Source organism: Bufo bufo, chromosome 4, assembly GCF_905171765.1.
Source record: "Bufo bufo chromosome 4, aBufBuf1.1, whole genome shotgun sequence".
NCBI lineage: Eukaryota > Metazoa > Chordata > Amphibia > Anura > Bufonidae > Bufo > Bufo bufo.
In genome coordinates, this window is record NC_053392.1 from 533,497,890 (window position 1) to 533,519,147 (window position 21,258).

A 21,258-nucleotide genomic window follows, 5' to 3' on the forward strand; every position below is an offset into this window, starting at 1 on the left:
TTTGTACTTACTGGCACCATGGATGTAAATGTTTTCTATGGGCATTTCTTTCTGTCTGATTTATTCTGAGACTATGATCACGGATCATTTAAACGTTGTGAAGCCTTCATTAGTTTGTGGAAGTAGGACATCATGCTACAATTAATCCTGTAATTTATGGGGGTGAAATTTATGGGGGTGAAAAAGTAGAAAAATCATAGAAATCCAAAATGTTTTCATTCACTATCCTGATGGACAACTCCATATGAAACTAGCAATCTACAAGAAATGAAAGTTTACTGTAGGGTTCACTTTAATCCCTTTCCTTGAAATACGCAGTACAATGCTCATCTGTTCATAACAATCAGCCATTGTCCTAATACTCCAACAATGCACTTCACAAACACCAAACAAGCAATAATTTAACTATATACAGAAGGTAAAAAAAAATCCACCAAAGAGAGCGTCCAGATCCTGGGAAGTGATCCAGGAATATGATATAATTTATCAACTGTACCTCTTGCAGTGTTTAGTTAAGGCAGCGTGTGACTTTCAACTCACTTGTCTGGTTTACAATGTATTTGCTCTGAATATTTGGATATCAAAGTAAATTCTGCTTGATCTTCTCTTAATCAAGTACTGCTAAGAGAATAATCAGTGCATGCTTTGTAATAGCTGAAGTCAATCAGTCTCTGTATGAGAAGACTGTTCAATAAATCAAGTCTAGAGAGGCCGGCACATAGTCACAGGCCATTTATGAGCATACTGTACATAGTCTAATTTCTTTAGAAACTGATTCTGGGAGTGAAGTGAGAATTTATTTCCAAACTTAACCCAGGCTAATAAGTTATTAACTAGGGTTAAGTTCTGAAACAGTGGATATCATTCTGAAGTCCATCAGTTATTCAAATAATCAAGTACTTATACTGATTTGGATAAATTGACTGTCCAATTCGATTTAGGTCTGAATAACTTTGACCTGAATCTAAAATGCTCCAACATTTGCCTGGAACTCTCTTTCTTTCCTATTCCATACACTTAAATAGTTAAATACCCCATGTTGCTGTTGAAATTTGACCAGTGCATCTGACCACATCTTCCAGCCAAGTATCTCTATGATCCAGCTGTGGCTGTAGACTTAAAGGGGTTGTCTCTTGATAAAGCTTGGTGGCAAATCACTTGTAAATGCCATCGGTATGTGGCCCGCGGAACTCGACTAGTACGACTGCTATCTATTGCTAAAATGAGGGGGCACCAAAGCTAGGAAAGCATCATTTTGTTACCTGTTGGCTCCACAAAAATGAATCAATGGCCTCTTTAAATCCTCCACCATCAGCATATTTTTACATGGCAGCAGTAATGCCTGTAAATACGGAATATCATCACTACCGCCATGTAAACCATACGTATCAATACTGGAGAATGTGACGCACTGTGCAGAATTTTTCAGTCCTAATTCCAACCCCCTTTGCAGGTCACAACCTTTTACAAAGCCCAAGCAAAGGTGCAAGAGGAGCAACGTGAGCAAAGGGCACAAACAGAGGGTCATAACTGAGACAGAGGCATTAGGGTCACCTGAGGCAGGGTAATAGTGGGGATCCTGGAGCAGGGGTAACTGGAGAAGAGGCAATATTAGCGGTGCATTTAGAATGGGGGCATCTGGAGCTGGGGCACTTATGGGGGTGCACCTAAAGCAGAGGCATTAGTGTCGCCTGAGGCAGGGTAATAGTGGTATTAGGGGAGCAACTGGAGAAAAGGCGATATTAGGGGTGCATTTAGAGTGGGGGCATTGGGGCATCTGGAGCTGTGGCACTAATGGGGGTGCACCTAAAGCAGAGGCATTGGGGGGACCTAAGGCAGAATCCCCCAATGCCACTCTGAACTCTATACACAGATCTGAGTCTACTATAAACAAATCCTCTATTTCCCCCTTACAGTCTCCTACAGCTCACTACTGACACACACCTGAGAGATCAGTCTAGCACCGCAGAGGAGTCCTTCTCTTCAGCAACTACAGTTTCCTGACAGCAGGGAGGGCAGGAGGATGGCCAGACATGTTCTATCCTCCTTCACTGCCAGCAGCCCCATAAGTCTAAAAGATACTGTGGGGCCTCCTGTACAATTTACACCAGTAGGAGGCTGCATCACTGTGCGATACTGCCGACTAGTGGCTGCAATAATTATCTCTCCTGAGAAGCAAGAGAAATAATTACTCCTTCGTTTTATCTCCAGGCGCAGGAGACTGGGGGCCTACCAAGGAATTCCCGCCTCCCCGGTGGGCCAGTCCGAGCCTGTGTATATGTTAACATGTGTCATGACACCGCGTGTCCTCTGTTGAGTAGGGAACATGTTGTTAAAAATTTGAATCCCCCCCCTGAGTTGGACCCCCACCGATCTGATATTGATAACCTATCCTGCATCAAATCTTAAAATCAACTGCATATTGGGTATAATACATACATAGGATCTATGCACATACTTCCTAGAGGAACTCAGTGCACATGTTAATGCTGATCTGTTAATCATTTATAAAATAGGGATATTTTTGCAAGTAGCAGTGAGTGTCAGAGGTATTTGGGTCAAACGTAGGGACGGTCTCTCCGGCAGAGAAACACCTAGTACATGTAGCAGATGTTACACCAATGAGGAGAATTTTTTCCATCTTGTAGAATGTGGCTTTTGTCACAGGTTATTTCTTTTGTCATAAATCTTGGTAAACACACCGCCTGCCTCCGTAATGGCGCGGTCAGCAGGAAATGCATCATCATTATGTTTAAATCCTAACAAGAAGGCTTCTGACTGTGTTCACATCTAGGGATAGGGATATGTCACAGTCTGTTTAGCCAATTGCCTCTGCTCCGTTTAGTCTGACATTTTGGGTATTGTAACGTAAATCTCACCCGTGTAATGTAACGTCTCCTTGTTATTCTGTCACTGTTTGTCGCAAGAGTTGTAATGTGCTTAACCTCCATCTGCAGGTTTTATGAAACTCCTCGGGATTAGTTAGAGAGCTGGAGGTTTGAGATGCAAATGATCTCAACCTGTTGTTATTCCCCGTAGTGGCCAGATTTGCAGAATCGGAGGAACCCGTTGCCAGCTTAAATTAGTGACAAGTGAAATAAATAATTGCCAACTCTGCACCCCCATCATTGAAATAATTACAAGTGAGATTTCATAGTGCTATCTGTCATCAGCTTCCTCTGGTAGTAAATGTCAGCGACTAAAGTCCATGCCATGTCTTGGACATCAGGGACAGTCCCATAAACAGCCATTTTTTGGTGATTGATCTTCTTCTCGATGCTGTTTGCCTTTCACATTCCTAATTTTGATACATCACTTGTGATGCAAAGGCTGTTAATGCTGCAGATACTCTATTACTTCTGCCTGTAATAAGTACATATTACAGTGCCCTTATTAAAGGGATCATGCAGCGCTAGTATATTGATGACCTATCCTCACCCTAGGTCATCAATATTAAATTGGCAACACCCCCCAACCAATCAGTTGTTTGAAGAGGCTACAGCAGGCATGGCCAACCTGCGGCTCTCCAGCTGTTGTAAAACTACAACTCCCACCATGCCCTGCTGTAGGCTACTAGCTGTAGGCAGTCTGGGCATGCTGGGAGTTGTAGTTTTGCAACAGCTGGAGAGCCTCAGGTTGGCCATCCCTGGGCTACAGTGCTGTTTAAGGCTACTTTCACATATGTGTTTTGCATTCCGGTTTTGAAATTCAGCAGAGGATCTCAAAACTAGAGCAAAATAATTCAGTTCGATTTTATACAACCAGATGCATCCATTCCATTTAGATGCGGTTGTATTGAATCAAAACAGATCCAGCACTAAAAACATTGTAAGTCAATGGGTTTCGTGATCTGGAAAAAAAAACGGATCCGGCACCATTGACTTACATTGTTTTTAGTGCCGGATCCGGTTTGTTCAGCTTCACAGACTGGACACAAAACCGCAGCTTGCAGCGGTTTTGTGTCTGGTCCAAAAACTGAACAAACTGGAAGAGAAAGCATCCTGATGCATCCTGATCTGGTTTGTTCTGTTTTGTCACCATTGACAATGAATGGGGCAAAAGAGAAGCATTTGCCCAGGTCTTGAGATCCTCTGCTGGATTTCAAATCCGGAATACAAAACAGATATGGGAAAGTAGCCTAAGGCTTATTTCAGACGTGCGTGTCCACTGCTGGAAACACTCCATATGGGAGGGTGATTTTCCATTATAGACACTGGTCCTTTGACAGGACCACATGGCAGTATAATGCAATCAGTACAATGCAATAGATCCGAGAGATACACAGCATTATAAATTATTATAATGCCATGCGGTCCTGTCAAAGGACCAGTGCCCATAATGGAAAATCACCCTCCCGCACCATAGAAACCTAACTTTGGATATTTTTTTTTCAAGTTTTTGCATTGCCGCATCCCATACTTTTTATTTTTTTTATTTTGGCAGAGAAGTGTGAGCACTGAATTTCTGTGGAAAAATGTGTAGTTTTCATTCACCATTATGTTGTGCTTAAGATAATATCACCAATTTTTCTTTTCAGTTTTTGAGTGGTGGATAAACAAAAAACAGTAATTCTGGTATTGCTTTATTTGTTTATTTTTTTAACCAGGTAGGATACAGTAATTAACATGATAATTGCACAGTTAGGGTCATTTGAGATTACTAATTATGTGAAGGGGGTTTTATTTATTTATTTTCGATTAAAAACAAACATTTTTTCACGGAAAAGGTGTTTTTTATTTTAACTTGGGGAATTTTTAATAACATTTTATTGAATTTTTATTTACAGTATCTTTTAGTCCCACAATGGGACTTTGACATGAGATTTGGATCGCTCACATAATGCACTGTACTACCTATGTAATGCAGTGTATCATGCTGTCAGTGGAAAACTGACAGTCAATGTATTAAGCCTCATTCACACGTCAGTGTTTCACAGACATGTGCTGTACGTGTTCTCCACGGACAGCACACGTCCCTATTCATTTTAATTTGTGTATTCACACATCAGTGTTTTAGCACGGTCTGTGGGTCCGTTTTTTTAGCATGGATGCATGCTCTATTTTGTCCGTGTTCACGGATCCATTACGCCCATTAAATTCTATGGGTCCAGGAAAACCACGGATGCCATCCGTGTTGCATCCGTGTTTCACGGATCATTAAAAAGAGATTCATTGAAAAATAAATTTCAGCTGTTCAGTGTCAGTGAAACACGGATGCAACACGGACAGCAAAAGACGGACACACGGACCCAACACGCATCCTTCATGGACAGTTTCACGGATGCATCACTGACTACCTGCTCACGGATTTGAGCACGGACGTGTGAATGAGGCTTTAGTCTGTGCCTGTGTCACCGCCTATTAGGCATGCACAGGGGGCAGATCTGCGGGCCTTCATTAGACTCCAGGCTGCCTTTTAAAAGTATCTGCATCCCATGATTGCATTCACATAGTTGCTGGTGGGTGACAGAGGGAGCCCCATTCCTTTGAAACCATTTAGAAGCTGCAGTTACTATTGACCACTGCTAGTCTAGGCCATTAGAGCAGGAACGTGGCTGTTATAATCCAGCAGATCTTCTGCTCTTCCCAACACTGGAGACCCATGCAACACTTAGATTAGGCCACCCGAATAAAGCAGTGGCCTAGCCTGAGGCCCCTTAGTAACCACAGTAAAAAGGAATATTGGTAGTTACTAAGTATTTAAGAGAAGATTTGAATACTATTGTGATGTGAGTGAGAAGCACGTGAATCGAACTGTAAAATTGTAGTCTTGTATTTTGCAATTTCATCATAACCAGATTCAAGAATGTAGAAAGTAAAAGTGTGAAAGGGTTAATTTGGAGTGGGACACAATATGAAAAACAACTGCACCAAGGCTACATGCATCAATGTCCAGTGTGAGGTTCCCAGTGAGAGATTTCTTCAAATGTGTTTACTGTAGTTGGTCCACTTTCCGTGTCCAGTGGTCTGTAGTTTGGTAGATAACCAGTATTGCAGAATCAAAAGTGAGCATCAATCAACAATCGCTTGAAAAGTCTGAGTTTTCCTCTGGTTTTTAGCAAAGAGGGTAAGGAGGAAGGTTTCTGGTAACTAAAGGAGGTTAGTTTGAAAAATTAGGTTAGCCCTAAATGAGGGCAGTGTTGCAGGTGCTGGTGTCGAGAAGGAGAAAGAAGGAGATTTACAAATCTTCAATTAGGATGATAAAAGTGGGATTTGTGAAGTAGAGAAACAAAGGTTCATGTGTCGGTGCCTGAGAATGCAAACGGTAAAATTGTTCATTGAGTAGACATACACTGTAACCCAAGGACAAAATAAAGACTGGTTGGCATTTATATTACACCTCATTATTTCTTTTCTAATATCCTTTCCCATTTTCTTTCACTAGTTACCATACTGATTTTATCTATATGTATATGTATGCTAATGTGTGCACTATTATAGAACACACATTTACATTTTATAACTTATTGACAGGATTATTAATTCTGGTCATAAATCTTAAAATCCTTATTTAAGAAAAAATAAAACTAGAATAAATGTCAAAAATTTCAACATAATGCAAGCCAACATTAAAAAGTGCAAGAAAGTCAGCAGAATAAAAAATATGCTTTTCTTTTCCTGCAGGTTTTGGCAGCAAAAACGTATATTTTTAAATATCACCATGTCTCCAGATGAGAAACGATTTTGGGATAATTTCCCAGATATTTGTGTAATTTATCTTAATAAAATGTGAGAAAAATATACCGGTTCATTAGTGTATGCTGAAATGTTAGAGATTCTAAAATGTTAATGAAGTAAGAGTCAATGTATCACATGAGTCAAGCTCTATTTTTATGCATATTGGATTTTAGCATGTGCAAAAGGGGCTATTGCCCTGGGCCACCACCATTCATTTTGCCCACTAATAGTTGGACTACTGTAAACTCCTTATAGGTCATCTTGAGCAATTATTATTATAACTGCATTGGTATTAGGGTAGTTAGGTAACAGCATATTCCATAGATGTATTAACTACCTTTGTTGATATTCTAGAGCGGTTTTTAATTATGGCATTGTCTTTTCATGAAAAAAAGTGGCCCCATGCACACATATTGACCCAGACAGTTTTGTCTAACTACCAAATTTTACTTTGAGTAAGAATTACTTGGAGAATTTGTCCCCAGAATTAGCATGCATTTTTGGCGCAAAATAGAGCATCTGACAGACACATTAGTAAATCTGTTCCACTGTGCCCAAATGTCTACTTTCTGTAGGGACTTAAGAAACACACTATAAAGAGTGTGATTTGTACATTGTTTTTGTTGCATGGGTGCATTTTTTGTGTTTCGGGCATTTTTAATATAGGTTTTCTCTCCTTCTTCTTTTATACTGTGAAACAACTCTCTTTATGCTTCCTTTTTTAAACTAATTTCTTTTTTTCCATGGTAACCATCTATAAAACTATTCAGGATAGCCTCCACACATTTACACATTTTATACCTAATGTATTCATTATGCTATTTAATATTTTTGCAGTTTTTTCCTAGTATATCACATATCATAGCACTACAAGAGAGATTTATTTCCTAGAAACAGTGCATAGATAGTACATGCAGTACCTAATTACCGCCATACTGTACGTTGCCCAAAATACAGCCATACAGAGTCCCAAAAGTGCCTTACTGTGCCCACATCCGGGGCCCACATAAGCCATCCAGTGTACGGAGTAGATTATTCTGCCCACATAGTCATACCGTACTCTCAGAGTGTGACTGACTAGATGAAATAGCAGGTTTACTATAGAGAAATGTTAGTTCCCGCCACCTTATATTAAGACTCATTGGAAGGATGGTTTTGGACCCTCTGGAAAGCAGGACAATCATTGAAATGTAGGACACTTGGGACACATGGTAATGGTTGTTTTTGAGAATTGATTGCGTACAGTACTGCTGAATTTAGAAGAAATATAAGTTTTAGATGCTGTCTGAATAAAATATTTTCAGCTATATTTTGGATTACCATTTTTGGTGATTTTGAAATAAAACATATGCAAATGAGCTCTCCTCCTGAAGAAAGTAAACTCTAGTGCCACCTATTAGGTAGCTATCCTGTAAGTCAGTATCCAACCCATTAAATAGCCATAAAAACATGACAGGGAATATCAGCCAAATCAGAGACACCCATCTGTAGACAGCACTGTTTCAGAGTTTTAGCTCCATATCACTGGAGAGACAATTTTCTTCTCTCTGGAGGAGAGCTAATTTGTATACTTTTCTCAAGGAGCCTTGTCTGTAAGACTCCCCCTACTAGATGCATCTCCATGGCATTCTTGACTGACTGGGCTGGTCAGGATGATCATTAAATAACCTGGCCCTGTCAATCAAGAAGGGCAGGGAGGGGATGACAAAAGAAGTAGGGGGAGCAAGGGTGCACAGAGTGGCATGAGTCCGCCCTTCGTGAACTTATCTGCTCATCTGCATATGTTTTACAAGTACGTTTTCTCCAGAATGAGGCAATAGATCCTTAAGTGAAAACTATCATTATATTCAGCCGACTAGTCCTACAAGATGATGTGCTCAGTTTAACAGTGGATTTCCTGGTGACAAATTCCCTTTAAATAAAAATTGAAACAAAAAATATAATATTCCATTAACATGAGAATGTTAAATACAGTTGACAAGTCAGTTTTTCTTGAGTCTGCATTGGACCGAAGTGTTTGTTGAATTTGGTGCATCTTTAAACATTTTTCTCTAGAAATGTTACTCGAGTTTTCTTACTCCACCTTTGTACTGGAGCGAGTCTGCAACTTTTTTTGTGACTTTTTTAAATGTCTCAGTGATAAATCTGGAGTGAAACGCATTAGCATAGTTAGCCATATTCACTTTACCACCCATTTTCCAAAACTGGAGTGCATGGTGTTGATTTCTGGCAGGATTCTGGAGTGAAGGTTTTGATACATTCCCCTGATAATGCAGTAATTCTACAAAATGTTTTCTGCATTGGTGCTACACTACATGGTTGAAGATAAAATCTTTTACATTATAGTTATCGCAAAATGTCATGTTTCAAGAGATATTTAAGAGATAAATCTAAGAAAGTGAATCATTTCTCTAAAAATGATGGAAAAGATATAGGTTAACGTCTTTGTGATCTACTGTAATAACATTATTAGCTTGAAATTTGGGATAGAAGAAGCTGTTTAGTTACACTTTGATGTGCTCTAAGCTCTCACAACATCAAAGATCTTTATAGAAATCATTCTTTGAAGGTCAAATTCATGGATGATAAAAGAAAGGAAAAAACAACAATGGTGGCCTCACTAATAACAGGGGTTCTATTAAATACACTCATAGGGGATGATTTATGACGACTGGTGTTTCATACTGTATACCAGTCTTAAACTGAAGTTCATTGGAATGAAATGTACCAAGTGTATTAAGTTGTGCACATCTCCAGACGAGCACATCTTGGACTATTCTAAAAACAGAAAATAACATCTACATCTGTTATGAACAGATATAGATTTTCACTGCAATGTGTGACTTTTTCTGACTTTACTAAATCATATGATGATAAATCTATCTGAAATGTCTGTCCTCATCTCCTCTTAATTAACTATGCCTACTTTTTTGCCACTTGCCACATGAATAATTAATAATATAGCTGCCATTACAGCTCAGGGCTTTTCATCTGGCGTTTCCAGAGAATGGAGCTTAAAATGCGCCTTGTTATGCCATTAACATTATCCTCCCTTCCTTATTGCTACTTAACTAGATAGGCCTTTCCTTCAAACAAGCTGATGGAACCATTAGACTGGCAGGTAATGGTTGTGACCACAAATAGAGGGAGGAAACAGAAATAACTTAAAAAGAAAAGCTTTTACTGAAGATTTTAGTTGGAAATAACCATTAAAGCTATCTTGATAATGAACTGGTCAGCTGCGGAACCATCTGTCCATTTTTGTAAGCCTTTTTTCCCAATGTATCTAAAGTCAAAACTGTACTGTGCAAATAGTCTATATTAAAATGCCCCATCTGTTTGTGTCTACAGCTCATGTACAGATCTATCGGTCTCGAAGGTAACACATTAAACCAAGCCCTGTGCATTCATGCAGATCCAGCAGTCTTACTCCCTTACTCTGTCCTTTACTTCTTTCTATCCAACAGATGGAAGGAAGTATGACTGCTAGATCAGACTACAAGAAGTTGTTTGCAGTCTGTTACCATGGAGATGTGTTTGTGTACATAAGAGCTGTAGACATAAAATGGTAGAGTCCATTTGCAAAGTTGCCTTCAGTTTCTCTTCAGATGTGATAGAAAAATACAAAAATGGTTGCAAAGGTGGTGGAATGCCTGGATACTGGATAATATATATATTTTTTCATCCAGGTCAGCTTTCAGTTGAAGGATTCATACGATATCTCAATGGAGAAGAAAATGGAGTTGTTCCACCTGAGAAACTGGATTTAAATGAAGATATGTCTCAACCCCTCTCTCATTATTTTATTAATTCCTCACACAACACTTACCTCACAGGTGAGATTTTTTTATACTCCTTATGATCTTTTTTTTCATTATGCAACTTATTTAAATATGTTTTATTTTGCCTAATTATATGAGCACTTATTTTTTTTCCCCAGTGGTATATTGTTTTGTAATTTTAAGAACCTATTTGTATAAAAAGTCTTATCCAACAAAAATACCTTAGATAAGTCTTCTGAAAACAAGTGCAATAAACGGTGTGAGGGAGGGGGGGGGGGATATTACAGTTGCAACTGGGCATCAAGACAAGAGGACACTCTGGTATCATGAAAATACCCATGCTTAATTTCTGTACTGTAACCTCAGAGTATTCATTATTTCTGTGTTATTCCTGTGCTGTGATATCACTGTGGTTCTTTGGTGTGAGCTGTGACATCACTATATTTATTGTTCCTGTTCTGTTACATTATCACTGGTCTGTGACATCACTGTGTGTATTATTACAGTAATGTGACATCACTGTATGCAGTAACCCTTTGTAACCCTGTGTTCAGTTTACTTTTCATGTACTGTGACATAATTATTTCATTTTGTGACATCATTTTGTGTATAATTAATGCATTGTGATATACTTTTACTATAATTCCTTGGCTCCTAAATGTGGTCATCAGCTTTATTGTTTTTGCATTGTGGCATCACTAGGGTTATAATCCTTGTGGTCCTAAACTTGAGACTCCCTGTATTGTTAGAATTCTCTGAAAAGGTAGTATCTCTGAAAAGGTAGTAAAATGGTTTTCTAAATCTGGCACAGCTTTAAAATGAAAACATTTCAGATAAGAAGTTGATGTAATCATGACATGAACAGCACATAAAACCAAGTAAACATATGTTCTGACATATGGCATATGTCACTGATATCTCAAATAACCCTATTTGTAAATGGCCTACATAGGAAGAGCCTTGCAACATAACATCAGCATGTCTAATATCTAGGCAGAGAAAAAGGAAAAAAGACAATTATAAATTACGGTGTATGTGAAACAGTAACAGTAGAAAGAAGAACAAAGGAAGACAAGACAAAACTTAGGCCTCATGTACCATGTTTTTCTTCAGTGTTTTGGTTTTTAAAATGCGTAGCACATTAACCCAAAGTCAAGTCAACAGGACTATGCATGGTTTTTTTCACAATTTTTTGTGCTGAATACCAGATTTTCACTGCAGGTTCTATTCTTTTCTAGTTTTGTGGATGAGAATAGTCCTTATTGATGGGAGTGAGAAAAAACAGCATGCACATGGAAGCTGTCCATTTTTCCATATCAGTTTTTCTGTGGCCTTATACAAGAGAATACCATATTTCACTCTATAAGATGCACCTGCCCATAAGACACAACTAGGTTTAAGAGGAGGAAAATAAGAAAAAAATATTTTTCATCAGATCTCAGCTCAGAGCCCCAATCAGACCCTCAATGCTAATTAGACCTCAGCTTAGAGCCCCAATCAGACCCCCAATGTTAATCAGACCTTAGAACAGACCCCCAATGTTAATAAGACCCCCAATCAGACCCCCAATGTTAATCAGACCTTAGACCAGACACCCAATGTTAATAAGACCCCCAATCAGACATCAGATCAATCCCCCAATGTTAATCAGATCTCACCTCAGAGCCACAATCAGACCCTCAATGTTAATCAGACCTCAGCTTAGAGCCCCAATCAGACCCTCAATGTTAATCAGATCTTTGCACAGTCCCCCAATGTTAATAAGACCCCAAATCAGACCTCAGATCAATCCCTCAATGTTAATTAGACCTCACCTCAGAGCCACAATCAGACCCTCAATGTTATCAGACTTCAGCTCAGACCCCCAATGTTCATAAGACCTCAATCAGACCTCAGATGACAACCCCAATGTGAATAGGAACCCGCCATTCAGACCCCCAATGTAAATGACCCCCAAGCAGACCTTAGATCAGACCCCCAATGTGAATATGACCCCCAAGCAGACCTCAGATCAGACCTCCAATGTGAATGACCCCCCCAAGCAGACTTTAGATTACTGCCAATGTGAATGACCTCCAAGCAGACCACAGAGCAGACAAAAACAATTAACAATTAACTTAGCCGCTGCTCCTCACATGTACATTCTTCTAGTTGAGCCTGCTGTACCCGACATCCTCATGTGCGCAGTCACAGCATAGTGAGCAGCCAAGGACCAGGAAGTGAGTACAGATCCAGGGGAGCACTGCATTCACCGCTTCCCGGTCCTACCGTACTAATGAGCGCTTTCATAATGGAAGCACTCATTAGTATTCGCCCCATAAGACGCACTGACACTTCCCCCCCTTTGGGGGGAAAAAAGTGTGTCTTACAGGGCAACAAATACAGTAGTACATGCAGGGAGAAGAATAAGGGCCCGTGCACACAAATGTTTTAACAAATGGGTGCGCTTACTGTATATAAAATATCGCTTTATCAAAGACACAAATCTGGGAACCTATGGTAACAAGGTACGGTAAATAATGTAAACTGAGCCATTCCTTTCTGTTTTAAAAATATGACACAGAGCAAATAGAAAGTCAGACTACCTGATCTTATTTATAACCTCAAACTATAGAAAGTTGGCGATACTGGGCTTCTGCAGAGATCACTTATTTCTCAGGTTGCCTATAAGCAGTATCTTTATGAAGAGATGACAAAAGCAACAGCAGTTTATAAAAGTATGTTATAAAATGTCAAATAAAGAAATGCAAACCACATGTCAGAAATTTCTTTGTAAGAAAACATCAACTCCTAAATGCAACTGTCCTAATAAATGGCAGAAATGCTGGAACGTCCATCTAGGCAATGCACTGGCATTAACCAGGATATTCATCATTTTAGCAACATTTAGTAAGATGTTGTGATATTCAGGTGAAGCAGAACTGGTGTCATTAGGCATAACTAATTTTAATAGCTTTAGGTTACTGTATCTATAGGACTACAGTAAGTGTTTGTACAGTGTCTAGGTGTTATAATGATGCACAAAGAGAACACATTCAGATCTGATATATATACTGTATATACATAGTGGGAATTAGCGCAGTAGTAAGTAGGCATAATGGGATCAAATGCAGTCATAGACCGTGATACAGAAGTCCATTTCAAAATTTCATACAGGTTTTTGCCTGTTCTTTATTTTTGTTACACAAAATAAACGTGTAGCCTTTACATTAAAACACAAATCAACCAGTGCTAACTAAAAATAAATATACAAGTGTCTTACTACCAACCACTCAAACAAAATTATATTAAAGTGTTTCACCTCACAACAAGAGCACATGTCCTCTTTGAGGCTAGCAACCAGAGTAACAGTCACTTCAGACAGGTTTTGTCTCCTCAGTTGGCTCTCCCTCGCTCTCTAGTGCACACCTTGCACCTAAGTAGCCCAGTGATGAGCTGGACTGCATTACAATTTTTTTTTTAACTGCTCAGGAAGGGAATGATAGGCCCCACTAGCAACCTAACCAAAATTCCATAATAAAATCCAGGCCTGAAAATAGCCATTAGCAAATGACTTTTTGCTAGGGATGCTCAGCTTTCCTGTATCACTTACATCTCATCCAGCTTTCCCTGGAAGAGATATATACTTCCTGAAGCCTAGTACACATATGATAGGAATCTTGGGGAAATATAACAATCCCCAATCACTTTTCCTGTTACTGTCTCACATTAATATTGTCTAGGTTCTCCTTGTGCCAACAAAATAGTTTTGACCTATGGAGGCTTGGACTCCTCAACACCAATGAAGGTGTCCTATGGTCCCTGGCATAAAGACATTAGCTGTGACCCACTTGTTTTTTTTTTCGGTACATCCCACAGATTGTCAGTTGAATTGTGATGTGGAGAAGTTGGAGGACAAGTCAACACTATTAACTTTTCATGTTCATCAAACCATTCCTGAACACTTTTTGCAGTGTCTCAGGACGCAATTTCCTGCTGAAGGAATTACCACTGCCTTAAAGGGGTGTACTACATTTACTCTTCAGCAATGTTTAGTTAGGTGGTGTTGGGGCAAAACCCCCACCTCTGTGATTGTCGGGGTCCTAATTGAAGTTTTCTTTATGAGCGCTCAGAGATCCGACACAGACACACTTGCTGAATCAAATTCTCTCCAATTTATTCCACAAAAGCATACATTTTTATAACACTACAGATAATCACAGACAAATCTGGCACACCACCAAAGGGGTGGAAAGCGAAACTAATGATTTGATTGGTTATTCATAAAAGGCAATACTTCCACACCATACTATCAGAATTCTAATAATTAAAATGTTTCTGGAGCATCTTATATCAAAGTTGACATTCTTCAGCAGTACATCCTGAACTCAGAAGGAACATAACTCTCTCTTGTATGTCAAACTCTGATAAGAAAACGAGGGAGCTGCTTACCTTGGCCTTGTAGCTATCAATACAGTGAGGAACATAAGTATTTGAACATCCTGCGATTTTGCAAGTTCTCCCACTTAGAAATCATGGAGGCTGAAAAGGGCTACGGGGCAATTGCCAAGCAGCTTGGTGAAAATAGAAGAGGCTTTTCAAAATAAAAGAATTTACAAGAAAATAGAAGAGGCTAAAGATGACTGTCAGTCTCCCATGGACAGGGGCTCCATGCAAGATCTCACCTCGTGGGGTATCACTGATGATAAGAAAGGTGAGGAATCAGCCTAGAACTACAAGGGAGGAGATGATCAATGACATGAAAAGAGCTGGGACCACAGTTTCAAAGGTCACTGTCGGTAGAACACTACACCGTCATGGTTTCAAATCATGCATTGCACGGAAGGTTCCCCTGCTCAAGGCATCACATTTCCAGGCCCGTCTGAAGTTTGCCAATGACCATATGGATGATCCAGAGGAGGCATGGGAGAAAGTAATGTGGTCAGATGAGACAAAAGTAGAACTTTTTGGTCTAAACTTCACTCGTCGTGTTTGGGGGAAAAAGAAGGATGAGTTGCATCCCAAGAACACCATCCCTACTGTTAAGCATGGGGGTGGTAACATCATGCTTTGGGGGTGCTTTTTTTGCAAAAGGGACAGGACGACTGCACTGTATTAAGGAAAGGATGCATGGGGCCATTTATTGTGAGATTTTGAGCAACAACCTCCTTCTCTCAGTCAGAGCATTGAAGATGGGTCGTGGCTGGGTCTTCCAACATGACAACGACCCGAAGCACACAGCCAGGATAACCAAGGAGTGGCTCTGTAAGAAGCATATCAAGGTTCTGGAGTGGCCTAGCCAGTCTCCAGACCTAAATCCAATAGAATAACTTTGGAGGGAGCTGAAACTCTGTGTTGCTCAGCGACAGCCCCGAAACCTTACAGATCTAGAGGAGATCTGTGGGGAGGAGTGGGCCAAAATCCCTGTTGCAGTGTGTGCAAACCTGGTCAAGAACTACAGGAAACGTTTGACCTCTGTAATTGCAAACAAAGGCTTCTGTACCAAATATTAGGTGTTCAAATACTTATGTTGAGCAGTGCAAGACAAATACATTCTTTAAAAATCATACAATGTGATTTACAGATTTATTTTTTTTTTTTAATTCTGGGAATGCACCTACAATGTGAATTTCAGACCCCTCCATGATTTCTAAGTGGGAGAACTTGCAAAATCGCAGGGTGTTCAAATACTTCTGTTCCTCACTGTAAATCTCTCTTGTATGTCAAACTCTGATACGAAAACAAGGGAGCTGCTTACCTTGGCCTTGTAGCTATCTGCAGTCGTGGCCAAAAGTTTTGAGAATTACATAAATATTGGAAATTGGAAAAGTTGCTGCTTAAGTTTTTAGAATAGCAATTTACATATACTCCAGAATGTTATGAAGAGTGATCAGATGAATTGCATAGTCCTTCTTTGCCATGAAAATTAACTTAATTCCAAAAAAAACTTTCCACTGCATTTCATTGCTGTCATTAAAGGACCTGCTGAGATCATTTCAGTAATCGTCTTGTTAACTCAGGTGAGAATGTTGACGAGCACAAGGCTGGAGATCATTATGTCAGGCTGATTGGGTTAAAATGGCAGACTTGACATGTTAAAAGGAGGGTGATGCTTGAAATCATTGTTCTTCCATTGTTAACCATGGTGACTTGCAAAGAAACGCGTGCAGCCATCATTGTGTTGCATAAAAATGGCTTCACAGTCAAGGATATTGTGGCTACTAAGATTGCACCTCAATCAACAATTTATAGGATCATCAAGAACTTCAAGGAAAGAGGTTCAATTCTTGTTAAGAAGGCTTCAGGGCGTCCAAGAATGTCCAGCAAGCGCCAGGATCGTCTCCTAAAGAGGATTCAGCAGCGGGATCGGAGTGCCACCAGTGCAGAGCTTGCTCAGGAATGGCAGCAGGCAAGTGTGAGCGCATCTGCACGCACAGTGAGGCGAAGACTTTTGGAAGATGGCCTGGTGTCAAGAAGGGCAGCAAAGAAGCCACTTCTCTCCAAAAAAAACATCAGGGACAGATTGATCTTCTGCAGAAAGTATGGTGAATGGACTGCTGAGGACTGGGGCAAAGTCATATTCTCCGATGAAGCCTCTTTCCGATTGTTTGGGGCATCTGGAAAAAGGCTTGTCCGGAGAAGAAAAGGTGAGCGCTACCATCAGTCCTGTGTCATGCCAACAGTAAGGCATCCTGAGACCATTCATGTGTGGGGTTGCTTCTCATCCAACGGAGTGGGCTCACTCACAATTTTACCCAAAAACACAGCCATGAATAAAGAATGGTACCAAAACACCCTCCAACAGCAACTTCTTTCAACAATCCAACAACAGTTTGGTGAAGAACAATGCATTTTCCAGCACGATGGAGCACCGTGCCATAAGGCAAAAGTGATAACTCGGGGACCAAAACGTTGACATTTTGGGTCCATGGCCTAGAAACCGCCCAGATCTTAATCCCATTGAGAACCTGTGGTCAATCCTCAAGAGGCGGGTGGACAAACAAAAACCCACTAATTCTGACAAACTCCAAGAAGTGATTATGAAAGAATGGGTTGCTATCAGTCAGGAATTAGCCCAGAAGTTGATTGAGAGCATGCCCAGTCGAATTGCAGAGGTCATGAAAAAGAAGGGCCAACACTGCAAATACTGACTCTTTGCATAAATGTCCTGTAATTGTCGATAAAAGCCTTTGAAACGTATGAAGTGCGTGTAATTATATTTCACTACATCATAGAAACAACTGAAACAAAGATCTAAAAGCAGTTTAGCAGCAAACTTTGTGAAAACTAATATTTGTGTCATTCTCAAAACTTTTGGCCACGACTGTATACACAGAAGCTGCCATGTCTTCACAGCTGGCTCATTCATTTTTCCACATATGCATTAGATGGAGGACATGTTTATACGAAATGGATTCTCATCCCTCACAGGTGGTACATGACAAAGTAACATCCACATCAATATCAGAACTCAAAGTTTCCCAGCAAAACATTCTGCCAGGGCATCACACTATCTTTGTCAGATTGCCTTCATCACACAATGCATTCTGGTGCCATGTCTTCTCCCAGGTAAGTGGTTCACCCACATGGCCATCCAAATGATGTAAAAGAAAACGTGATTCATCACACCAGACCACCTTTATTCTTTGCTCCATGGTTTTTTGTATGCTTATGACCTGTCACCTGTGAACTGATGGTCCTTCCTTAGTTAACCTTTATTAGGTACTAACCACTGCATACTGATAAGATCCCACAAGACCCACAAATTTAGAGTTGCTTGACTCAGTCACATCACAATTTGGCTCAGATCCTTACACTTGCTCATTTTTCCTGCCTACAACACATCTGCTTCAAGAACTGACTAGTCACTTGCTTCCCAATCTATCCCACTCATTGATGGGCGCCATTGTTATGAGGTAATCAGTGTTATTCACTTCACCTGTCAGTGGTTTTAATGTTATGAATGATCGGTATATAGTATATACCATTTTTTTATGCACATAATTGTATATTGTGTAAGGGATAGCTCTCTCAGGGGGTCGCAATCACAGACTTCTCCTCTGACAACGGGGTTCAGGTCCTAAAGGTGCTTTATTTTGGCACTTCAGCACCATTACACACATAAACATTGAAAATAAACATTGAAAATAAACACCTGCCCGCCTGGGCTCTACCTAATACACGTGTTGTCTCTACCTCACCTCCCGACTCTGACTGTGTGACCCTCTTTCCGTAGGCGTTGCTGGGCCCCCCAAACTTCAGGCTTTACAAAGCCTCGTGGCCCCTCAGCCCTCCTGGCTGAGACCACACAGAGCCTCTCAGGCTTCCTCAGCCTTTCTCCCCCCAAGTCATACACAGAGGGTTGTTTTATCCCTCCTTGATCACAGCAGCAGGCCTCATCTGGGATCACCTCCGGCAAAAGACAATACATGTAGTGGAAGGGTGTGGATTGGCAGATCCCACTACCAAACCTATCCATCCGTCCACATGAAATCCAGCCCAGAACAACATCTAGACAAAACTATCTCAGCAAACTACACTTTGCTGAAACCACTGCAGCTATCTGGATTTCAGTTATCTCACCCAGCTGAGGTATCTGGGTGGGATATACACGCCTCCCAGCACTTATACTGTACACATCACCACAATTGGCATATTAACTCAATGGGCTATAGGCAATCTGTCCTGTAAGTCACAGACCAATAATCAGGGCTGTGACATCCATTATAACATACTCTTCCATTGGGGCTTGGGGTTGAAGATTTGTCTCCGTGGAATAATTACCATCCAGATCTCTAAACGAGAAGATGTTTCATTTTGTTTGTAGCAAGCTGCCTAAATCATCGGGGTATACATTAATCTGTTCTCTTTTCAGCTGACACTCTTATATTCACGTTTTACCCTGTGTAGAGCATATAATTTTGGGCAAAACATTTGCCAAATTATTTACAGAGCATGCTATACATGTAGCCAGCAAATACAAGACAGCTGGTATGTAATTGGAGGAAATTAATAGGTGAGAAACATGCATTTTAATATTGTCAGAAATAGACTTTGCTCCTCCATGTCATGAGAATCATAGTAATAAAATAAAATCGTAGCTGGGAGTTGTCAATTGGGTCTTGGCTTTTCTTTTTAAATGTGTGCATTCAGACCTTTCAGCTTGTATAATTCCATTTCATTTTCTTTTTTTCATTGTCACATTCAAGAAGCTTTTTTTATTATTATTATGGGATAAGTTGGCAATTAAGTAGAAACGTTACTTAACTTCAACCTCTATAAAAAATACAGGAATTCTATGTACAGTTTTTGTTTTTTTTGCTCTGTTTATCATGCGGTGTAAAAGTTAACTGTTATTCGGGTTAGTAGAAATATGGTAATACCAAATATGCATAATTTTGTTATTTAGGAGTTTTACTACTTTTTTCATGATAGAAATATTTTTATGAAAAATATGCAATTTTGTATCATCATATTCATTCCAAGACCCATAAAAAAAATTTTCATCGACAGCTTGTCGGAGGAATTGTAGATTTTACTGGTATATTTTTGGAGCACATATACCGGATTGTTTGTACTATAAGACACACTTTTCCCCCAAAAAAATTGGCCAAAAGTGTCAGTGCATCTTAAAGTCTGAATGCGGTTGACCGTTTCCATTATAGAAGTGTTCATTAGCATGACGGAGGCACAGGGAGGTGAGGGCAGCGCAGCACTGGTTGTACTCACCTTACCTGGTCTTCTTCCAGGTCCTACTGTGCACTGTGTCCTGACCGCACACAACATCAGGATGTAGTGCACATAGGCGTGCACTATGACATGACACTGTGCACTGTCAGGTCACAGTACACAACGGGACCAGGAAGAAACAATGGAGCAGTGTGTCCTGGATCTGCAGCACCATCTGGAGCAAGTGAGGTAAGCTTATTTATTTATATATATATTAAACATCTGATCTGAGGTCTGATGGTAGCTGTGGGGTCCAATATGAGGCTGACTGGGGCTGGGGGGTCTGATCTGTGGCTGATAGGATCTGATTGGGGGTCTGATCTAAGTCTGATGGGGGCTGGGGTGTCTGATTGGGGGCTGATCTGAGGCTGATGGGGGCTGATTGGGGATGTGGGGTCTGATCTGAAGCTGATAGGGTCTGATTGAGGATCTTATATGTGTCTGATAAGAGCTGATGGATCTGATGCAGGGCTGATATGAGGCTAATGAAGGCTGGGGGGGTCTGTTCTGAGGCTGATGGAGGTTGTTGTGTCTGATGGGAGGTTTATCTGAGGGGGGTATAACCTGAGGTATGATGAAGAATGAGAGTCTGATTTGGGGGTCTGATGAGGATTTTGGGTCTGATGAGGGTCTGATCTCTGGTCTGATCAAGAATGGGATCTAATTTGGAGGTCTGCTCTGAGGTCTGATGGGGAATGTATTTTTTTTCTTTTTTTTTCCTCCTCCAAATCCTAGGTGCATCTTATAGTCTGAAAAATACAGTTATATATTGTCTTTTTCAAATAATTTTGTGGGGGTTTAATGGAAAAACAACAAATCCATAATTTTTTTTACCCCATGAACTGTGTAGTTTCATATATTATTTTTTTATTTTAACTCTAACCAATATGTTGTTATTGATGGTTGTGAAAACAAAAGGGGAATATTTTGGGGGATGGGGGTTAATTAAACCTTATTTAACCAAGATTTACTTTTTTAATTGAATTTTTTTTGTCCTGCTAGGATTCCAAATCATTATTGCCAGTGTGTGTCAGGTTGTGTAGGTTTTATTGCCAACATTTTAGGATGCACACTTTAACTTTATTACCATT

The 21,258-nt window shown here is 40.1% G+C and overlaps 1 protein-coding gene across 2 annotated transcripts in view; it reads left to right on the forward strand.

Annotated features, from left to right (window-relative positions):
* PLCB1 (phospholipase C beta 1) overlaps window positions 1-21,258 on the forward strand; it is an 895,755-nt gene that overhangs the window by 572,619 nt on the left and 301,878 nt on the right. For both annotated transcript variants that reach the window (XM_040429862.1, XM_040429863.1), the window contains exon 10: window positions 10,367-10,513. In XM_040429862.1, coding sequence (XP_040285796.1) covers window positions 10,367-10,513 — 147 coding nt within the window. The remainder of the gene's footprint in view (window positions 1-10,366; window positions 10,514-21,258) is intronic.